Source organism: Symphodus melops (assembly GCF_947650265.1).
Source record: "Symphodus melops genome assembly, chromosome: 11".
NCBI classification, from domain to species: Eukaryota; Metazoa; Chordata; class Actinopteri; order Labriformes; family Labridae; genus Symphodus; species Symphodus melops.
In genome coordinates, this window is record NC_136701.1 from 7,849,616 (window position 1) to 7,873,443 (window position 23,828).

A 23,828-nucleotide genomic window follows, 5' to 3' on the forward strand; every position below is an offset into this window, starting at 1 on the left:
GTAACAGTGTAACCGACCAATAAGCAGTTCTGTAACAGAGTGACACTATAACTGACCATAGGACCAGTAAGCCACTTTAACAGTGTGACATGTTAGCTGACCAATAAGCAGTTCCCTAACAGTATGACATGATAAGTGACCAATGAGCAGCTTTATAACACTATGACATGATAACTGACCAATGAGCTGCTCTGTAACAGTGTAACTGTTGTGCTCCAGAAAATCTTTAGAACCAAGCGCACGACTCAGAGACAGTTAAACGTTTACAAATAACAATTTATTAGAAACGTGACTCGGGGTGAAATAATTGTGCAACACGATAATTAATGTGACTCTAGTGAACCCTAAAAACCCTAAATCCAAACACGCGTGACGAGGAGCCAGATCGGACACACGAGACGACAAGGGGAAGACGGAGTCGCAGGAAGGACGGGAACGGGAACTACAGAGAGGGAGAAAACACGAGAGGTTAACAAGCACGAATAAACACAAGTATCCAAGATAACTAGAAAAGCAAGGGCTGACACTGAGGTACAAACCCATGGGGATGAAACAATAATCTGGCGCTGGCTTCCTGGAAGGAGCCAGCTTAAATAGCCAGTTGATCAGAGTGGAAGCACCTGTGACCGCAGCTGAACCTAATAAGATGATTAGTGAGGAAGGGGAGACACGAGGGAACTGACAGACAGGGAAACAACACAACAAAACTGCACGTGGAACCCCAAACATGACAGTAACATGATAACTGACCAATGAGCAACTCTCTGACAGTGTAACATGATAAATGACCAATTAGAAACTCTGTTACAGAGCTGCTCATTGGTCAGTTACCATGTCAAACTGTTACAAAGCGCTTTAACAGTGTGACATATGACTAATGAGAAACTCCGTAACAGTATAACATGATAACTGACCAATGAGAAGCTCTGTCATATCTATCTATCTATCTATCTATCTATCTATCTATCTATCTATCTATCTGTCTGTCTGTCTGTCTGTCTGTCTGTCTGTCTGTCTGTCTGTCTGTCTGTCTGTCTGTCTGTCTGTCCGTCCGTCCGTCCGTCCGTCCGTCCGTCCGTCCGTCCGTCCGTCCGTCCGTCCGTCCGTCCGTCCGTCCGTCCGTCCGTCCGTCCGCCACCGTCTGTCTGACAAGTGTTTGCCCATTTGATGAGTCAGTGTGCATAGTAGGGTAATAAACTTTTTAATTTTGACTGATATGTGTTCCTTGTGAGAACATATTTTCTTCATGACAATTGTGTGAAATGCAGAATTGAATTGTCTGTAGTCTTCTGAAAAAGACTTTTAGTTTTAGAACGGCAAATTGAGTGTAAAGCAGGACTTGTGTTTGTAGTTTAGCAGAATTGGTTCAGGACGTTGATGCATTAGTTATATACAGTATGTTGTGGTCATTGTGTCTCAAGTACCAGTAATTGTGTGTGCCAAAGCAGGCACACTGTAGCATCCATCATCCGGACTTTCAGAAATTAGAATAGGTAAGAAATCTACTCTTATTGGAAGCTCTACAGTTCCCAGTGATTAAAGTAGTACAGTATGGTCTATCCTATACAGTATTCACAGTATTTTACTTTTTGTTTGGCAGAACTGACAGACTCATCATGACAGTAAATTATTGTTTTTTTAAGAGCGAGTTTGTGTTGGTTGGGATGCACAGTGTGAATTGTTTTTGTGAGAAAAATAAAATATATTTTATCATATTTGTGTGTTCTGAGTAAGCCATTATGATGAATGGAGAAGAAGTGTTTTCCATTTATCATAGTATTTTACATTGAGCACACCAGTGTTCAACTGGTTCTTTTAAATGTATCTTCAAACAGTGTGTGTCATTTGAAAACAAAACACCATTTTGAGAAGAAATTACATTATTTTGAATGTGAATTTAATTTTGCAGGAGAATTAAGGGGTTTTGTGTGCGTTACTTTAGATGTGTGTAGAGTTCTGAAAGTATGAGGCATGCTTTCAGAAAATGTGTGTAAATAACCAAGAAAAACTGTAATAAGGCAGCATTATCCAACATCCTCATCACTCCTGTGTTTACAATGGGTTAAACAGCTAGCAGGCCACCCCATGCTGTAAAAACCAACAAGTCATCCAAACTATTGTGATCCAGCATAAGTGTTATGGCATTTTATTTTTTGTTTTTATTGTGTGCTGTGTTTTTGTGTTGGTTTTATCGTTTGCAGTGCATTTTACCTTTCATTTATATCATAAGAACTGCCATAGTCACATGCTTCATTACTTAATTAATCACAAGACTTTGCCCCAATCCCGGAGACCTTAAAATCAGCGCACCTGTGTTGGTGCGGAGGAACGCACATAAAAAGGATGGAAGCAACAAACACAGGACCGGAACCGGAAGAGCAGGAAGAGGAGCAGGAAGACCGCGTACCACCGCTCAAGAAGTAAAAGTGAAGGACGGCACACGCATCGGGGACCACGCACGCTGAGACCGCAAGTGCTGCAAGGCGATTCACACGCAGGGGCAGAGGAGGACTCTGCCTTCCGTGTAAGTACCCTTTGGGGACGTATAGTAGCACTTGTCGGAGAGAAGTGAAACAGGAGGCCCGCTGTTTTAGGACGTTGACTGCCGCTTGTTGTTTCCGCGCAGGTGTCTCAGCGTGCAGAGGACAGGAGCCAGCCGGGAGAGATCGGGACTGAGTGAAGGAGTGTTGTGAAGCCTAACACACGCAGGGGCAGAGGAAACTCTGCCTCGAGTGTAAGTATTGTAGCGACACTCCACCACCGTAGCCTAAGGCCTTAATAGTCTCGTATCCCCGTGCTGGCGTATATGCTTTGCATTTGCAGGTGACCCGGTGCGTGTGACCAGAGGAAGATTTACTGCCTGGAGGAGGAAGGGGACGGTGCCATTTTTTTAAAGCATTCTTAGCCCACGTGTTTTTATGGACTTTTAGCATTTTTATTTGTGGGTATTCTGTTATTATCCTGTTTTTTTTAATTATCATCCTTTTAATAAATTTTAATTAAGCTGCACTATGTTTTGGTGATGATTTGTCAACAGTGTGCTCTCATCCGGTCATCCCACTCTACTTATCAATAATTTTCTGGTCAATTTCAGTACACTTCTCATAGTTCTCCATAGCACCTCCCAATTACACTATACGACTGTAGAGGTCGTCTGTCACATACTCAAAATAGGACCCACATGAGTGTTTCCTAAATTAGCGCCCCTACCGGCAAACTGAGAAATGCCAGTAAATCACCCTGCACGTCACACTGCTTGATGCGCTTACCAAGGTAAGTGGTAATTAAACATCGATAGACTCATTTGATGGCAGATATATGATGTATGGGATTCGTTTGTGTTGAATTTTTTGCTTAAATGTACAGTATTAAAGAATACTTTTCATAGTAGTTTGTGTATGAGAAACATTAGAGTAATTTAGCCTTATGTATTCTTTTGGGAAAACGTTAGCTAGCTTCGACTTGGGTTAACCGTGTGTGGCATTACCATTAATATTTAAATTTTTTATAGTTATGACCGTCAATAATCGAAAGGGAACGCTGATTGTTCCAGGGCAGGTGAGTGAGGAAGCACAGTTCATTTGCATAAACAACAAAGCAGTAGGAACCATTAGGGTTAAGTGTCTTGTCCAAGGACACATTGGATATGTGGCACCAGCTGGGGATCGTACACCTAACCTTCCATTTAAGAAGCAACTGGAGCTGGTCTATACCATACCAGTGCCAGTCCAAACTAAAAGCCAAGCCCAGACCCAGTCAAAGGGGAATTATTTTTGTGACAATCTGTGCCTGATCTAATTTGTGATGGAGGTTTTACGTAACCTGAAATTTCTCAAAACATTGATTGCAAAGGAACTAATATATAGGATTTAAATAGAGTTATAAAGAGAGTAAATGCACAAATCGGGTGGTCCAATTTGAAGTAACACTGTCTCCTGTCTCATTTAGGATTGCTGTCAGTGTTTGCATTTAGGGCCATTTGATCTTACTGTCTGTCTGCATTTTTGCAGGTTGTATGTTGAGGGCACATGAAACCTGTGTATTACCTTTTTGAAGACTCCAGGCAGGTAGGCCACATGTGATCCAGATTATGATCAGTAAACAAGGGTTTTCTACTAAGGAAAAGCATTCCCTAAGATAAATTTAGTAGAGATATAATTACCTTGATAAATCCTTTTTACCATGCCTAATTGTGTCTTAAATGGGGATAAATGTTGCTAAATCATGTAAACAGTCAGAAAAAAAGTAAAAAATGGAAACAAAGCAAAAGGACACTTTTTGGGACAACCTGTCATACAAACATGTTGATAAAACACTTCCATATATTTAGATTACATATTTGTCATGTTACTTTCCTTCTTTAAGCGTACACTAAAATCTATCACATCATTAAAAACCATGCAATGTGAACAGAATCGGAAATGCTAAGCTTAATTTTTAAAACACAATGGACTTTTCATTGAGGAACTGGAAGCATCTGAAAACTCTTACAGAAAACAGAATTAGGATTGATCAAAGAAAGCTTCTTAAGGCAATAGAGGTAATAAATAAAGTTACATTTTTTTTTACTGTAATTCCGTAATTGTTACGACTTTAGGAGTTTAAAATACGGTAATAGATCAGTGATTCAAGAGACATCATGTAATTTTTGTACTTTTCTCATTGTAAACAATTAGAGAGACCATTGTGACCAGTGATCTCATTTCGTGTACATGCAAACATGGGCCTGAAACAAAAAGTTTGTGATCTACCAAACCAAATCTGACTGTAAAATGTGTGACCGGAGAGTAAACTGTGTAGATACATGATTGATGCTTGTCACACATTTTATTTAATGAAAATATCAAACTTTACTTCGTACTATCTGAAAACCACTTTCATTTATACATGTGCATTTCAATCAGGATAAACTTGTCAAAGAGTTTACACTAATATAGTTAACAGTTAGGAAAAAAATTAATATGTGATGTCTTTGGTCGTTAAACTCTGTGATGTTGCCGACCCCATTGTCGGTATAAATCAACATACTTTTTTTTGCCCATCAGGTCAGCAAACATTATGTATTTTTGTGAGTATGTCAATGATAAGGTTGAGAATAAAAACAGTAAGAGTGCAAGGTACAGTATATTGTAGTTTTTAATTTAATGTTAATAGAATAAGGCCAACTTGTCTCTGAATTGTGCTACCTCTCTGCACTCCCAAAATGTAAAACATTAAAGTAGTCAATCTGATTTTCTGGGCAGAGATCACAATTTTGAAAAGACATTTTGTGGGGCAACGTTTTATGGGTGTATGACGAATGAAGTAACGGTCTGTTAGTTGGTGACTCTTGATGATTTATGACATTGCACTGTGTATAACTTCACACAGTGTTGATTCCTGCTGCAAGAATTTAGTCAATATAGAGAATAAACTATATATGTATAAATAAATGCATTATATCCCAGTATTTAACAGATGGTTGTAACGATGACCCCCAATTTAAAAAGGTTCATCCATAAATAATCCTATTCATGTTGTTCAAAGCCTTTTTCAGGACTTAAAGATAAGATGTCACAGGGTGATATACATATAATATCAAGAGACTCCCTTGAAAAAGAGTTTTTATTTTTTATTTTAGCTCAATGGGACTTCTCCTGGAAAAATAAAGGTTAAGTAAAAGATGCCAAACGTGTCTTGATAAAAACCTGTTTGGTCATGATGGACTAATTTTGTTATACATGATTCCACAAGCATACCTTTATTTCCGATTTCAAAACTGACAAAGGTCTGAAGTTACTGTGAAGTTAGCACAGAGCACAAATCGTTGTTCTTGCTCTGGAGTGTTTCAATTTGATTCATAATAATTTCTTTAATAATTTCTATCTGAAGTCAGAGAAAAAAGGAAAATAATGTTTTTTGAATATAAACCATGATCACAGAATGCGTGATTTCTCAGACAAAATTATATCAAGTTGATTAGTAAATTAATCACATAAATTGTCATTCTTCATTCATGAATCATTGTGTTTAAATGAATAAAAATTAAAGCTATAACTCTTGCTGATGTTACCTAAGAAGCAATGTGTTGTCTACTAGTCCTTATTAAAATAGATATTTTATTGATGTGGTATCTCTTAGACATCTCTAACTGTAATATGCTACCACATAGGCTAGAGAAACTTAATCATCATATTCAAAAGTCATTATTATGTGTATATCAACGATAGCCTATTATATTTTTTTTCTTAGGCTAACCACTTTACTTAGCCTATAAGAGGCAGAGGATTTAGTTTATCATACACTGATTTGGTTTCAAAGGAAATGAGCTTATCGCCCAGCACCAACAGATCTCTGTGGACTCAGTTAGATTTGTAGGAAATCCCCTGAGAACACAGCGCTCTACACTCCTCCTGAAAATGAATTACGTACGGGATTCTTTCAATGATAGTTCACTGAAATTGCTAGAAAGAGGGTGGAGCGACAGAAAGTAGAGATGTGCTGCCTAAAAGCTACTTTCACTTTACTGAGTGCGAGAACAAACCTACCAAGCTTTTGGTTAAAAAAAAATAAAAAAATAAAGCGACTGACTGTCACTTGATAGTCCGCACTTAACAGGCAATAAAGGGGAAATATAGGCTACTGTTAGGGAGTTTTTAAGTTTCCGACAGCCCCTTAATGCGGCAGCAAAAGCCCTGTGGAGCTTCCGTCTCGTCCTCCTGTACTCGCGCTGTATTTCACCAGTTTCACCACCTGTGTTGCTTCGCTGAGTCACTGAGTGACGGACTTTGGTATTTTTCGGACTTTCCACGCCTCTTCACCATAAACCGTAGACGTTTCTGTGGCCCTTCTTTGTACAGCTCGGACGGACTTGAGCTCCACATTTCTTGAAGCGCAGCACAGTAGTCTACAAACCCCGAGACTTTATGAGGATGGATTCATCTGGTTTCCTGTACCTAATTTCCATTAGTGCCGGGACGCTACTCCAAGGTAAGCCTCCTTCCAGTGCTGTAAGACCATACGTTGTGACAATGTTCTTACATATTAGTAGGCTACACAGAAGAAACATGTTTTAGAGTAGCACAGGCAGTATTTAGGCTACAAGAATTTACTATGTTAGACTATGTCTTATTCACGTGTTTAGGGCTGAAGTGAGACCACTGGATGTGCGTGGGGGTGTGGGATTCCCGGATGTAAAAGTTGGATGATAGTACAGGCTATTTAATTTGAATAACGAAAACGTTAGCTTTATTGTGAAGTTTTATAGCTTATCAATAATGGGACATACTTAAAAATGAACAATAATTATATATGCTGCCACGACTACGGAAAACAGGAACAGGACCCAATAACAGATAGCCTACCAAAATAAAATATTTAATTAAAAAAAGGAAAAGAAAACAAGGTAAACAAGGAGCCACTAGGAAAAACACTAGGAAGCACAGGTGAAAGACCGACTTCCAACAATGATCTGACATAGAATCGAAGAAACGCAGAGACTAACAAACAGACTAAATAGACATCAAAGGCGAGACAAACAACACAGGTGAAGACAGTGAGCGCAAGGACTGGATGGAAAACACAGAGACAGGAAGAAATACAAGACTAAAAATACGACAAGAACTACAGTACAACATAAATCAGAAAACACTAACGACACAGAGAACTTACATAGAATGTAACAACAATAAAACACAAGAACATAGAGGGAGACGAAAATACAAAATAACACGGGAAACACTGAAGGAATTCTAAACTCTGAAAATCTACTAAATATAAAACCAAATCAGACCAAATCATGACGTAACATCACAAACAATGACAGAGAAAATAATATGTCAATAATGTTCATGAAATAAAAGAAAGAAAAAAAAAGGTTAAAAGTCGGGTCAAAAATTTGCTAACTCTTTTATAGAGACCTTTAGGTGAGGTCTATACAGGTCCCTTCTCAAAAAATTAGCATATTGTGATAAAGTTAATTCTTTTCCATAATGTAATGATAAAAATTTAACTTTCAAATATTTTAGATTCATTGCACACCAACTGAAATATTTCAGGTCTATTGTTTTAATACTGATGATTTTGGCATACAGCTCATGAAAACCCCAAATTCCTATCTCAAAAAATTAGCATATCATGAAAAGGTTCTCTAAACGAGCTATTAACCTAATCATCTGAATCAACGAATTAACTCGAAACACCTGCAAAACATTCCTGAGGCTTTTAAAAACTCCCAGCCTGGTTCATTACTCAAAACCGCAATCATGGGTAAGACTGCCGACCTGACTGCTGTCCAGAAGGCCATCATTGACACCCTCAAGCAAGAGGGTAAGACACAGAAAGAAATAAGTACCCACAGTCAGTGATGGTCTGGGGTGCCATGTCAGCTGCTGGTGTTGGTCCACTGTGTTTTATCAAGGGCAGGGTCAATGCAGCTAGCTATCAGGAGATTTTGGAGCACTTCATGCTTCCATCTGCTGAAAAGCTTCATGGAGATGAAGATTTCATTTTTCAGCATGACCTGGCACCTGCTCACAGTGCCAAACCCACTGTTAAATGGTTTACTGACCATGGTGTTACTGTGCTCAATTGGCCTGCCAACTCTCCTGACCTGAACCCCATAGAGAATCTGTGGGATATTGTGAAGAGACAGTTGAGAGACGCAAGACCCAACACTCTGGATGAGCTTAAGGCCGCTATCTAAGCATCCTGGGCCTCCATAAGACCTCAGCAGTGCCACAGGCTGATTGCCTCCATGCCATGCCGCATTGAAGCAGTGATTTCTGCAAAAGAATTCCCGACCAAGTATTGAGTGCATAACTGAACATAATTATTTGAAGGTTGACCTTTTTTTGTATTAAAAACACTTTTCTTTTATTGGTAGGATGAAATATGCAATTTTTTTGAGATGGGGTTTTTTGTTTTTTCTTGACTTTTTTGCCAAAATCATCAATATTAAAACAATATAAGGCTTGAACTACTTCAGTTGTGTGTAACGAATCTAAAATATATGAAAGTCTAATGTTTATCAGTACATTACAGAAAATAATTAACTTGATCACAATATGCTAATTTTTTTTAGAAGGACCTGTAAGTAGAGATAATTCACTTTCTCAGGCCTCTAAGGAGACAACTACTGTATTTTTCACCCTATAAGGCACACCTAAAAATCTTAAATTTTTTCAAAAGCTGGCAGTGCGCTTTATGTTCTAGTTGACTTTATATATGGATAAATATTTTGGCGGGATGCGTGGAAGAATGACTCAAAGGCAAGCTAAAAGTCTCAGTCAACACACACACTGCCCCAAGCAGGGGCAGTCATTTAACAGAACATTAAGCATTAACACAACAATTGCCAACAGCAGAAAGTCATGAACAGCAATACCCAAAACACTCATGGTTTACACCAAAGTCCTGAACACCCATAATGCTTTGCGGCATCAACACCCCACGATTGGCTCTACAATCGCTACAATATTGAGCCGCAACAGGTCTCGCAACTACGATAAGCAGCCGCCGACTCAATTTTCCCCCGTAGAAGAAGTAGTGCGCGATGCATGCTGGGATATATAAAACGGCGTTTTATTAGGGACCGAAGCACTGACCAGTGCGAAGGACCCTATTGTTTTTCTAATGATTATTTTTGTCGTTTTCTTTTTTCTTCCTCATCTTTGGAGCCACTTTTGACGGCTTGAACGTGAATGAAAACTCATCAAAATCTCCAACATCATCGGGTCTGGCGAAAAATTTGATATTCATTTGATATTCTCGTCATTTCGTAATTTTTTTTTGCAAGATGACTCAGTGGCGCCCCCTTCAAATTTTCAAAAGGGCCTCCCCATTGACGTTTTTTCGTCGTACGTGCATGACAAATTTTATACACATTAAGCATGCGAGATCTCACATAAAATCCTCTTACGCCCATAGTCAAAGCCAAACAGGAAGTCCGCCATATTTTTTTTCAATGGCGAAAACTTGCGTATCACAGGTTAGCTATTTGAACGAACTCCTCCAAAAGTGTTTATCCGATGGACGCAAATTAAGTATCTGCTTATTCTTGACATGTTGAAGATCTCTCGTTGTGCTCCGCACGTTATTTCGTCAAAGGGCGTGGTCATACGGACGCTTTTTTCGTCACAAACAGGAAGTAGTTTGTTAGGGGTCTTAATATAGTCATACATTCATCAAACATCACACACATGATCCCAGTGGAAAAATGAAACTAGACATGTTGGCACAAAAAGTGGGCGTGGCTAAATGACTCAGTGGCGCCCCCTTGAGATTTTCAAAAAGGCCTCCCCATTGAGGTTTTATGGTCCTACATACACAATTTTTTTTATGCTCATTGGGCATGTCAGGAGCTACATAAAATCCTCTTACACCCATGGTTATAACCAAACAGGAAGTCCGCCATATTTTTTTGAATGCAATAAAAATGGCTAAAATTCCTCTTTCACAGGTTAGCTATTTGAACGAACTCCTACAACAGCGTTTATCCGATCATCGTAAACTCAGTGTCAGTGTATTCCAGACATGTTGAAGATCTCTCGTTGTGCTCTGCACGTTATTTCGTTTAAGGGCGTGGCCATGGCGTACCATCAAACATTGATGTCTCGGCGCACCCATATTTTACCTTTCTGAAAGACCTCCCCATAGAGGTTTTTTTCTTTTACATGCATGACAATTTTTTGGTACGTTCATAATGTCAGGACCTACAAAAAATCCTCTTACACCCATAGTCAATACTAAACAGGAAGTCCGCCATATTTTTTTTTAATGGCAAAAATTCGCGTTTCACAGGTTAGCTATTTGAACGAACTCCTCCAAAAGCAATTATCCGATTGACACAATGACAATGTCAGTGTGATCTTGACATGTTGAAGATCTCTCGTTGTGCTCTGCACGTTATTTCGTTAAAGGGTGTGGTCGTACATACGCGTTGTTTGTCACAAAGAGGAAGTAGTTTGTTACAGTGCTTAATAAAGGTGTAGAGTCACCAAACATCAGACACATGATCCCTGGGGAAAAGTTAAACTTGTCATGTTGTTATAGTAAGTGGGCGTGGCTAAATGACTCAGTGGCGCCCCCATGAAATCTTAAAAATGGCCTCCCCATAGAGGTTTCTTTTTCCTACATGCATGAGATTTTTTATGCTCATTGGGCATGACAGGCGCTACATAAAATCCTCTTACACCCATGGTCAAAACCCAACAGGAAGTCCGCCATATTTTTTTTGAATGGCTGAAATTTGCGGTTTACAGGGTAGCTATTTGAACGAACTCCTCCAAAAGCAATTATCCAATGGACACAATGCGAATGTCAGTGTGTTCTTGACATGTTGAAGATCTCTCGTTGTGCTCCGCACGTTATTTCCTCAAAAGGCGTGGTCGTACGGATGCGTTGTTCGTCACAAAAAGGAAGAAATTCGTTACGGGCCTTAATATAGTCATACATTCACCAAACATCATACACATGATCCCAGTGGAAAAATAAAACTACACATGTTGGTAAAATAAGTGGGCGTGGCTACATGACTCAGTGGCGCCCCATTGAAATTTTCAAAAAGGCCTCCCCATTGAGGTTTTTTTGGCCTACATGCATTAACTTTTTTATACTAATTTGGCATGTCAGGAGCTACATGAAATCCTCTTACACCTATGGTCAAAACCCAACAGGAAGTCCGCCATATTTTTTTTGAATGGCTGAAAGTCGCGGTTTACAGGATAGCTATCTGAACGAACTCCTACAAACGTGTTTATCCGATTGACACAAGGTGAATGTCGGTGTGTTGTAGACATGTTGAAGATCTCTCGTTGTGCTCCGCACGTTATTTCCTCAAAGGGTGTGGTCATACGGACGTGATGTTCGTCACAAACAGGAAGCAGTTTGTTACAGTGCTTAATATAGGCGTAGAGTCACCAAACGTCACACACATGATCCCTTTAGAAAAATTAAACTACACCTGTTGGAATAAGTGGTCGTGGCTAAATGACTCAGTGGCGCCCCCTTGAAATTTTCAAAAAGGCCTCCCCATTGAGGTTTTATGGTCCTACATGCATGAAATTTTTTATGCTTATTGGGCATGTCAGGACCTACATAAAATCCTCTTACACCCATAGTCAAAACTTCACAGGAAGTCCACCATATTTTTTTTAATGCAAGAAAAACGGCCGAAATTCCTTTTTCACAGGTTAGCTATTTGAACGAACTCCTACAACAGCATTTATCCGATCATTGTAAACTCTGTGTCAGTATGTTCTAGACATGTTGAAGATGTCTCGTTGTGCTCCGCACGTTATTTCGTTAAAGGGCGTGGCAACTGCATACCATCAAACTTTCATGCCTAGGCGCACCGCTTTTTCACCTTCAAAAATAAGGCAATGCTTCCATCTTGTGGTTAAAACCGGAAATCACCGTAAAAAACTGAAGTGGCTGTAATTCTTTTATATGTAGCATGGCGTATCCGGCTCAATTTTAAACCTACAGCGGATATATAGATATCTATTGAAAGTCTGTGAAGTCCTGAATCCAATGCTACCAAAAATGACATGGTATCATGTCAGGAACAGGGGTTAATAATGCCCTAGATTCATGATACGTTGGATAGGCACTTTTGCTCCTTTACACAAATCAAAGTGTAAGGCCTGCTGCTTGGCCACGTGTCGCGGCTGCATTCCCGCGGTCGCACTCTCGCGGTCGCAACACACGCCGACATGCGCGGGGTGCTTCGGTCCCTTCATCACCGCTTGCGGTTTTAATTTTTAGGGACCGAAGCACTGACCAGTGCGAAGGACCCTATTGTTTTTCAAATGATTTTTTTTTTTTTTTCTTCCGTCGTGTTGGAGCCATTTTTGACGGCTTGAACGTGAATGAAAACTCATCAAAATCTCCAATGTCATCGGGTCTGGTGAAAAATTTGATATTCTCGTCATTTCGTAACAAAAATGCGCACAATGACTCAGTGGCGCCCCCTTCAAATTTTCAAAAGGGCCTCCTCATTGAGGTTTTTTCATCGTACATGCACAACAATTTTTAGGCACATTAAGCATGCGAGATCTCACATAAAATCCTCTTACACCCATAGTCAAAACCAAACAGGAAGTCCGCCATATTTTTTTTCAATGGCGAACATTCGCGTTTCACAGGTTAGCTATTTGAACGAACTCCTCCAAAAGCGTTTATCCCATTGACACAATGAGAATGTCAGTGTGTTCTCGACATGTTGAATATCTCTCGTTGTGCTCCGCACGTTATTTCGTCAAAGGGCGTGGTCTTACGGACTTGATGTTCGTCACAAACAGGAAGTAGTTTGTTACAGTGTTTAATATAGGCGTAGAGTCATCAAACATAACACAAATGATTCCAGTAGAAAAATTTAACTTGTCATGTTGTTATAATATGTGGGCGTGGCTAAATGACTCAGTGGCGCCCCCATGAAATTTTAAAAATGGCCTCCCCATAGGGGTTTCTTTGTCCTACATGTATGAAATTTTTTATGCTCATTGGGCATGCCAGGAGCTACATAAAGTCCTCTTACACCCATGGTCATAAGCAAACAAGAAGTCCGCCATATTTTTTTTTGAATGGTTCAAATACACGTTTCACAGGTTAGCTATTTGAACGAACTCCTCCAAAAGCGTTTATCCGATCATCGTAAACTCAATCTTAGTGTGTTCTAGACATGTTGTAGACCTCTCGTTGTGCTCTGCACTTTATTTCCTCAAAGGGCGTGGTCATACGGACGCGTTGTTCGTCACAAACAGGAAGTAGTTTTTTATGGGCCTTAATATAGTCATACACTCACCAACCATCAGACACATGATCCCAGTGGAAAAATAAAGCTAGACATGTTGGCATAAAAAGTGGGCGTGGCTAAATGACTCAGTGGCGCCCCCTTGAAATTTTCAAAAAGGCCTCCCCATTGAGGTTTTTTTGGCCTACATGCATGAACTTTTTTATACTCATTGGGTATGTCAGGAGCTACATAAAATCCTCTTACACCTATAGTCATAACCAAACAGGAAGTCCGCCGTATTTTTTTGAATGCAACAAAAATGGCTAAAATTCCTTTTTCACAGGTTAGGTATTTGAACGAACTCCTCCAACAGCGTTTATCCGATCACCGTAACCTCAGTGTCAGTGTATTCTAGACATGTTGAAGATCTTTCGTTGTGCTCCGCACGTTATTTCGTTTAAGGGCGTGGCCATGGCGTACCATCAAACATTGATGTATCGCCACACCCCTATTTTCACCTTTCTGAAAGGCCTCCCCATAGAGGTTTTTTGCTTTTACATGCATGACAATTTTTTTGTACATTCATAATGTCAGGACCTACAAAAAATCCTCTTACACCCATGGTCAATACTAAACAGGAAGTCCGCCATATTTTTTTTCAATGGCGAAAACTCGCGTTTCACAGCTTAGCTATTTGAACGAACTCCTCCAAAAGTGTTTATCCGATGGATGGAAATTAAGTATCTGCTTGTTCTTGACATGTTGAAGATCTCTCGTTGTGCTCCGCACGTTATTTCGTCAAAGGGCGTGGTCTTACGGATGCGTTGTTTGTCACAAACAGGAAGTAGTTTGTTTCGAGCCTTAATATAGTCATACATTCATCAAACATCACACACATGATCCCAGTGGAAAAATGAAACTAGACATGTTGGCACAAAAAGTGGGCGTGGTTAAAGTTTTTTTTGGCCTACGTGAATGAAATTTTTTATGCTCATTGGGCATGTCAGGAGCTACATAAAAGCCTCTTACGCCCATAGTCATAACCGAACAGGAAGTCCGCCATATTTTTTTTAATGCAAGAAAAATGGCTGAAATTCCTTTTTGACAGGTTAGCTATTTGAACGAACTCCTACAACAGCGTTTATCCGATCATCATGAACTCAGTGTCAGTGTGTTCTAGACATGTTGAAGATCTCTCGTTGTGCTCCGCACGTTATTTCGTCAAAGGGCGTGGCCACGGCGTAGCATCAAACTTTGATGTTTTGGCGCACTCCAATTTTTTAACCTTCGATGACTGTAAGGCCTGCTGCTTGGCCACGTGTCACGGCTGCACTCCTGCGGTCGCACTCTCGCGTTCGCGACACGTGGCGACATGCCTGGGGTGCTTCGGTCCCTTCATCACCGCTTGCGGTTTTAATTTCTATTTGTGTTTGTGTAAAGACCCTGAAATGGCTCATATTAAGAGACACGCTTACAACGCAGAGTTTAAACTCAAGGCGATTAGTCATGCAGTAGAACACGGGAATAGAGCAGCAGCGAGAGAGTTTAACATTAACGAATCAATGGTGCGGAAGTGGAGGAAGCAAGAGGATGAGCTAGCGCTAGCTTTAGCCTAGCACCGTCCGATGGATGCATACCCAAGCCTCTACTTTAGCGCCTTATAATGCGGTGCGCCTTATATATGGAAAAAGTTTTAAAATATGTCATTCATTGAAGGTGCGCCCTATAATACGGTGCGCCTTATAGGGCGGAAAATACGGTAATACAGCCCGCCCCCAGCCTCAAACAACCTCACTCTCACACACAAACATCAAACTGCCCTTAAATGGAGTTTCTGCTATTTAGATAACCTTTTTCTCCTTTTTAATTGATGTGGTTGTTTTTGTTGCTCAAGTTTGTGTTTGCTAAGTGTGTGTTTACAATTTAGAGTTTTTAAATGACCCTTAAGAGGCCAGAAATAACACTGCTGCACTTACTTAATGACTTAAAGATTAGGTTTACACGCTTGTACCTGTCCGTTGAGGACATTGCACAAAACGCCACCTTCCCCAAACATCCAAGATCATATAATAAAAGACCCCAACCACCGACTGTTCACCCTTCTGCCATTAGGTAGAAGGTACAGAACAAGTAAAAGCAGAACAATTAGGTTCTGCAAATGCAATTAAACTGCAAGGACTGCGATTCATATTTGAACAGACCACCCTGCATCTGCACATACTGTTCTCTTTTTGCACAATATATTCTTGTTTGCGCCAACTGTTTCATTTTGCAAAACTTCCATGCATGTGTGTATGTGTGTTGCAGCATTGTGTCCATGTATATATGGGTACGCAAGGTTAGAGTTAATGTGGGTGTATGCGCATGAGTATATCTAAACACTGGCGTTTTACGAGTGTATAAATGCATATGTGAATTATGCAGACATGTAGATATACAGTATACATGGTCTGGTTGTTTGTGTTATATGTGGGAGGTCTTTGCATTTGCATCATGGATGTGTGTAAGAAATATGCAGTGTTTTACCTCATTGCCTTTTTACTGTACCTTAAATTGTTCCCCTCCCCACATTACATTGACAGTACCCTTTTATTGTACATTTCTTATATTTACCTGTTTTGTGTTTTCACAAAAAATCTATTAAAAAATCTATGTCTACTTAATCTATTTCATATGCATATGTAGTCTACATAATTATATTTTGTAATTTGTTTAGCATCTTGAGCCAGTTGTGTTTGTGTTTCTTGTTTATAAAGAAAACATTGGCTGGGCAAATACTGAACCAGCATTGGCACCAGATGTCTCCATTAGATATGATAAGATTTTTTTAAATCTCTTATCTTAGCTGTCTGACACAGATCACATAGCTGCTCTTTGTCAGAGTGGCTGTAAGGCGGGTGGCGTTTCCAACTGCTGCTTAGTGTGTGTGTGAGTATTTACTGTGTGTGTATTTGCGTGCGTGGTAAAAGTTTGGAGGAGGGGGGATGATTGTCAGTTGTCACACCACACAGCCAGAGGCACATCTCCATCAGTTGATCTTATCTGGTCTTTTTATGGTTAAGTAACTTCAATGGAGAAGGGAATGTTTGTGATATTTTGGTCACAATTGATTCATTATGAAATCCATATTTATCCTCCCAATAATGACAACTAGCAGCACAGTGGACAGCAGCCAAGGTCAGTTTACAGCTTGATCTGTATAGCATTCCTCACACCAAAGACTTTCAGACTCAGAAGTTTGAAACCCAGGGTGACTTTAGAGTGGCAAGATGGAAAAGTGTATGGGTAGATAGCGAACACTGATGAGAGAAATCATCAGGGTCATGGAAAGTTAATAAAAAGGGTTCCTGTTCTTTAAAAATACATATGAAATTAAAATATGGATCATATTATTCCCTTTTGGGTGTTCATATATCTATTTAATGTGCCTGCCAAAGAACGTTCACAATCGCTAATGTTCGAACATAGACGCTGCTTGTCAACAGGGAAGGCAGGCAACTGCTTGGGGCCCCAGGCCAGCAGTGCCGACACATAAATAGGGCTGACACAAACAAAACATTGCCTCAAAATATGCAAATTATGCAGTGACATTAGGAACCTGCCTGATCTGGCCCCATCTGGCAGCACTCACCTCAATGCCCTGCTAATTGTTGCAGCATCATTCCTGTGAAAACCGAAAATGTGTCAAGGAAGGAAAGTAAAGAGGAGTTATCTCTCTGGGAAATAATAACAAACCAAATTGTAGAGGCCCCCAGTGAGTTTTTGCCAAGGGCCCCAACAGACCCTAGACCTTTTATCAAGTACTGCCGCTCCATGCAGGCTCTCTCATCTGCCATCACAGGTTTGTGATGTCACAAACCCATTTTCAACGAGGGGGCTAAGGATTGAGTGTTTCATGCATTTATTGCTACTGCTAACAATAGCAGACAGACTTAATAGAAGTTGCTTTTCCGCAGTCTTTGAATTTATGCAAAATAGATGTCCGTAAACATGCACAAGACACCTGGAAAACACACTAAGGAGCATATAAAACCAGAAAAAGCATATTATGGGACCTTTAAAATTCTGTCCTGGTTGTGCCTTGAAACGCTTTGAAACTGGACCTTCCCTTGGACAATAATGTGTGCAGAGTCCTGCTCAGATTGGGAGTGATATAATCTGTGTTTGTTTATATTGATACTGTGATGGCGTAATATTGGTGTTCATGTATTGCGATTGAAGTGTGAACACTTTGTGGCTTATTATGTTGCGAGTGTTCAGCATTGGACTCAATAAAATGTTTGTAAATAGTTCTAAAAAAACCCCCAACAACATTGCAGACGATAGTAGACACGATGGGTGCTTTAAAACAGAGGACTGGGAGGTTTAAACTGACATCCCCATCTGCCCCAACCTGCAGAACAGCTCATCTTGGCTGGGGGGAAAATTCCAGGTGGAGGGTCAGTGTTGCTGAGAGGGGGGGGGGGGAGGGATGGATGGATGGATGGATGGATGGATGGATGGATACTTTATTGATCCCGAAGGAAATTCAAGGTTGGTACAAGAGACCGGTTCTGCAGCGATACATTCTCGCGCTTATTTGAAAAGCGTCCGCCTTCCTTGAGAGCTGAAGCAAGAAGCAAGTTGGCGGGTGGCGATAGGAGGGGGGCAGTTGACTTCAATCACCTTCAACCAAGTACTTCAGCAGCCAATTTCTGAAAGGTCATAGTCTTTTTGAAACATCATGTAAGTTTTCCTGTCTGATGTAGTTTGTTCTATTATTCAGAAAGCCCCCTGCACTGTTCAGACATGTCACATAAACTCTGTGTCATGTGAAATGGGTCAAAGGTTTACAAGGTACCTTTAGGAGAGAAAAAACTCCCTCTCCCACAGACTGCGGGGCAAATCTATTCTTATCTTTTAAACAGTGTTTCAGCAATAACGTTCACATTTTTTATTCTCCAGCAGCAATGACATAAAAAAGATCAAACATCTCAGGATGTTATGATGATAATCTAAAACCAGCTGTTGGCATTATGTGCTCATGGTAAAAAAAGGTGACAATAGTGGTTGAGGTGTGTGATCTGCCAAAGCAGAGAGATTGTAAACATTGAATACATTGTAACTGATGCAGTTTTATTCTCCTACACATACACTCCCCCTTCCCATTGGCTTTTCACTGGAGCAGGATTTAAGGCAGAGTTAGAGATAAGTCGCGTTTCCACACAGCAGTTTGGTATGGATCAGTACGATTTGGTTTGATTAAGCCTGATCCCGTTTGCGTTTCCACAGCCACCCGTGCCCTATTTGGTAGGTTGTAAGCCGGATGACGATAGCCACTGCATAAATTGTGTCATATGATAGCAGCTAACCTCTAACTAAAAAATTCAACTCAAGGAGAAAAACGCTACACAAACAAAACCAACGCTGGAAGACATCCAGCAGTTCATCCACTTTGTCAATGGCATGTGGATCTTTATTACAAAACTCAATCAAGCTTTGTTTCAGAGAAGGCTGTGTGCCTTGAGGAGAAATACAGATGTAACGACAGAGTGACGATTGTTTCAAACAATCAACGGACTGCAGTGTTTAGCTCCATCGATCGTTTATTTGGGAATCTTTCCCAGGATTAGTCTATGGAAACGCTGCAAAATGCGTGCCGTACCAAGACGAACCAAACCTGACCGCTTGGTGGAAATGGGGCTTTAGTCTTTGCTTGCTTGCCGAAACTGTGCCGAAGCCGTGCTTGGTAAAACGGGCAACAACACAAACTTTTTTTTACCACAGACAATGTCCACATTAGAACACACAGAAAGCAAAAAATTACAGTCTTAAACACGTTTTTATGGATGCTCAGCAAGCCATGCAAGTGTTTCTCCCCAGCAGCAAACTCTCATATCATGTGATTGTGAATCGTTCCTTTGTTCAAGTATAGTTTGTCATGTTCTGACAAACTATACACTATACAAACTGGTTCTGACAATGTTTACAGAATGTTTAAACCACAATTAACTATCTGTGTTTACATCTTTCACACAGGAGCAGAAAAACTGTCTTTAAATGAAAAGAACATCTGATATTTATCACAAATGTTATGGATATTATTGACTGATATTAGAATTTGTTATTGCGATTACTTTTTTAGTCATATTTCCCAGCCCTACATGACCTGCCTACTACTTTCAAACAGTTGTGTTGGAACACATCGTGTTTGCAGTGTGGTCGAACACATCAATTTTTGGCATCACGTGAAAGAGCTGCTCACAGGCACAGGGCAAAAGAAAACAGGGCAAGCTTTTGGATGGGAAAAAAAGAGGTTTGAAGACTATTGAAGCTTCTACTTTTTTAGGCTATGCAGAAGATATAGTAGTGGTAGAGGACACTGTCCCTAGTGTGTAAGTGTTCAAGAAGAAGAAGATGTACTTTACTGATCCTTGAAGGGAAAATAGGTGTTTACTCTCTGAGTTTGCACTCCGAGTGAATAAGCTCCCGAGCTGATTAGATGGGGGTTAAGTGTCTTGCCCAAAGACACACCGAGCATATTGCTCGCAGGAGCTGGGTAACAAAACCTCGACCTTCCAATTGAGAGACGACGACTCTCCACACTGAGCCACAACTGCCCTTGTCTTATGTCCCATACTACACGCACATAAGCCAGGTCTTTTACTGGCTAACACAAGATAAAAACTATGTGACTTCACACTTTATAGATATTGTAAATTATGCTTGGAGAAAAAAAACAATCATACTGAAAATATGCAATTGTCTCACTTGAATTGTTTAACCAGTCTCTTTGTCATTGTGAGCAGTGTGCTTGTTAGTTATTGTTTCTACTAAGCAGCTTTCAGGAATCAACAGTGACACTATCTGAAATAAGTAAGGTAAAGTGAAATGAAATTAGATCATAAAGCCACGCTTAGTGACCAGGTACGCACATGCACACACCTATTGTATAAGGTTGTTTCCATCCTGTACTGACATTATGTTGAAAGTCATTTAAGTCCAGGGAAATTCCAGAAGCATGACACATTAAAATCAGGAGTGAAACAATAAATTTCTCCATATTTCAGAAGGGAAAGGGTAGCTTTTGCAGGACAATATTCAATTAGGTTTGCGGAAAAATGGTGAAGTACAGGCAATTGAATTATGGTTATCTTGCTTCTAGGGAAGTAAAGATTAACCGTGAGGCAGTTAAACATCGATTCAAAGGTGTCAAGGTTAAGGTTGATAATCTGAAAAGTAAATCGCACTAACAGGGTCCGAAATTAACAACTGCCAAGTGCCAAATGTGGCTAGATTTTCCGTTTGGTGAGAACATTTCAGAGGATTGTCTGCCACAGGGCAGGTAAATGTTTGACCAAAAAGTCATAAAAACTATTCTATGAGTATTAAAAGAATTTAAGCTGCAGCTACTTTTCCCTATTCCTCTCTCTGCTGTCATGATTGTTTGCATCGCGGAGCACACAAGAGACACACCAACATACATTTCAGCATTGTCACGTAAATTGACTCAAATAAAGATAGCAAGATTACCCATGTACGCCGGCACACAGACGATGTATGATTGTAACCTGTCTATAAAAGTTTGTGAGCAAAGCTGATATGTCCGTTATTCATATCACTGAGTTCAATATACTCACCCAGGCGACCCAGCCATGATTGATCAAGTCCCGACTTTTGTTGAGGATGTGTGTCTTGATGGCAAAAGAGAGGTCAAGCCCCTCAAAGTACTGGGCATATGCCTCATACTGTAGCTTTTTATTTGTAGCAAAGTTCATTTGCCGATCCTCCAGGTAGTCAAAGAGCTTGGTGGTCGTAGGGCATCTGCTCTGGAGGATGTCCAGTAGTTGAAGGATCACTTTGCACTTGTCAGCCACGATGCTGATCTGGACCTATAGACTTTGAGCCATATCCAGATTTTGTAACAGTTCATGGAGTCTCTCCACAGACTGTGGTGTACTTTTGCACATCTATGAATAGAAAGCATGAAAAAGTGAGCAAAAAAATTGTGTCCATGCAATAAATCAATGCTAATCACAAAAGCACTAGTGCACACACTAGATTAAATCTCTGTGTGCGCGTGTGTGTGTGAGTGAGGGGGGGTATATGTGGAATTATGCATTTTAAAGTAATCAAGATAATCTGCAAAGAAAGGTATAAATTAATCTTACATTTATTTCCATCTCTATAAACTTCTTGTACAGTCCAAAGTGCTTTGAATGGTACTGCACTGCAGTAAACCAGGAGTTCCACCGTGTTGCACATGGATTTGGAGCCATTTCTTCGTTTCTTAACTGAAGGTATCATCTTTTTGGTAGAACATCTGTGAGAAACTCAACATGAATGCATTTAGCTGATCTAGAGGTCTGCAGAATGCACCACCAATGAGGTTCATTATGTGTCCAACGTAAGTTACATGTAGTGAGTTGAGGTATAAAGACTGCAATGCAGTTTATATGCTTCTTTCATAATATTCAGCATTGTCTGTGTCAAATCTTCTTATTGCAGGCTGGTCACTTTTAGAAAGTGGAATATTGACTGCAGTGCAAGTGGCCACCCAATCTTCACAAATCTTAGGGGGAAAAAAAAGAGAATAAAAAAAGAATATTGTATCAAGATGATATACAAACAGAACTGTTGAAAAATGCCCCCACTCCCATGTAACCTTTCTCATTCAGTCAGCTCTCTCTCTCCCAAACACACACTGATTTCATGATTCACATTAAGCATTATATTGGGAATAAAGCTTTTACACCATGTTTTATAATTTAATTAAAACTTTTGTTCATCATTTAACTATTTTTTTACACACTTTAATGTGATTGGGGATGTGTTTAGTTTTAGCAGAGCCATTGGCTTTGTGAAGTTGCATTCTCCTTTGACTCACTTCGTGATGTCTGTCATTCTCTCTCTCTCACACACACCTGCATTCTTCATCTAATATCATTTCACATTCAAATTGATATTTTGCATTAAGCTTTTAAACCACTTAAATTTTTTGACCTTGTATTCCTCAAATACACGCACACACAGTTTGTTTCGCAATCAGGCAAGTTCTACTTATACATATCTAATAAAACTCACCTTGCTTCTTTCAGCACTTGCAATAGATCTGCATGAAACAGCCTCTGTCACTGTGATTTGTCTTGCACATTGTCCATGCGTTTCAGTTATTCTCCTGTGTTTTGCGGTGGAAATGTGTTTTTCAATCGATGACCTCTGTTTATGTTCTATCACAACATTGCACGGGGTGCAAAATAGTTTAACCCCACTTTCATATAGAACATCTGGGAATTGCTTTGCACGATCCTTCACTGTAATTTGTGTCGGTAAATGTGAGATGTTAGCGTCGGACATGCCTTCAGCTACAGCTTCATCTTGTCCATAAACAAGATGAAGCCACGTTTTCGCGGGGACTGCTATGATTGGTGAAAGTTGTGGGGAGGGTTGGTCAAATTTGCAGAAAAGTTGCGGTGATTGGATAAAATTGCAAAGTCGCCTAGAATTGGCGGGGATTGGTTGAAATGGCGATCACGGCATCGCGACTTCCTGGAGGGACTGAATAAAAAACACACACCTCATGCAAACAAAAGTCATGGAGCAGGTACCATGATATGATGTATACAATGGTTCACTCTTTAGGGCAGTCGTTCCCAAAGTGGGGGTTGGGACCCCCTAGCGAGAATTCTCTAGGGGGTCCCAAACATTACAGTTGTAATCCACCCTCTGTATAAAATCATTGGCTAACAGCTGAACATATATTAGATCAAAATGTTCACTCTACATTCTTCTTTTGTCTTTTAATTGCATGCAGGCCAATTATTTGAGTTGAGAATTTTTTTATTTGGTGTTTGACATGATTTCTGCTTGAAATTCAGGTCAGCCTTATTCTGTCCTCCTATAAATGAAACCATGCAAGCACCGCATACATTATATTCTGGAATAATGACACATTTGCTGCTTCAGCAGTTTTGCCATAAGAAAATTTAAAATGTGTTACACATTTGTTGAAACTGGTATTAAATAACGCACATTTGATCTCTCTCACTGTTAAAACAGTCAAAGGTGTTGTTTTATATGAAAGAAGACGGAGTTGAACACTTTAGCCAAGATAATTCAATTTCTCAGCAAAACA

The 23,828-nt window shown here is 40.0% G+C and overlaps 1 protein-coding gene and 1 long non-coding RNA gene across 3 annotated transcripts in view; both read left to right on the forward strand.

Annotated features, from left to right (window-relative positions):
• Positions 1 to 2,390: 2,390 nt before the first annotated feature.
• On the forward strand, positions 2,391 to 3,012 carry LOC306832171. The gene is made up of 2 exons (XR_013780191.1): positions 2,391 to 2,524; positions 2,627 to 3,012. It is a non-coding gene; the product is annotated as an uncharacterized lncRNA (long non-coding RNA).
• Positions 3,013 to 6,523: 3,511 nt separating this feature from the next.
• Positions 6,524 to 23,828, forward strand: part of LOC306832157 (CD166 antigen homolog) — a 58,764-nt gene continuing 41,459 nt past the window's right edge. For both annotated transcript variants that reach the window (XM_079356605.1, XM_079356606.1), the window contains exon 1: positions 6,524 to 6,969. In XM_079356605.1, the coding sequence (XP_079212731.1) occupies positions 6,906 to 6,969 (64 nt within the window). In that variant the 5' untranslated portion in view covers positions 6,524 to 6,905. The remainder of the gene's footprint in view (positions 6,970 to 23,828) is intronic.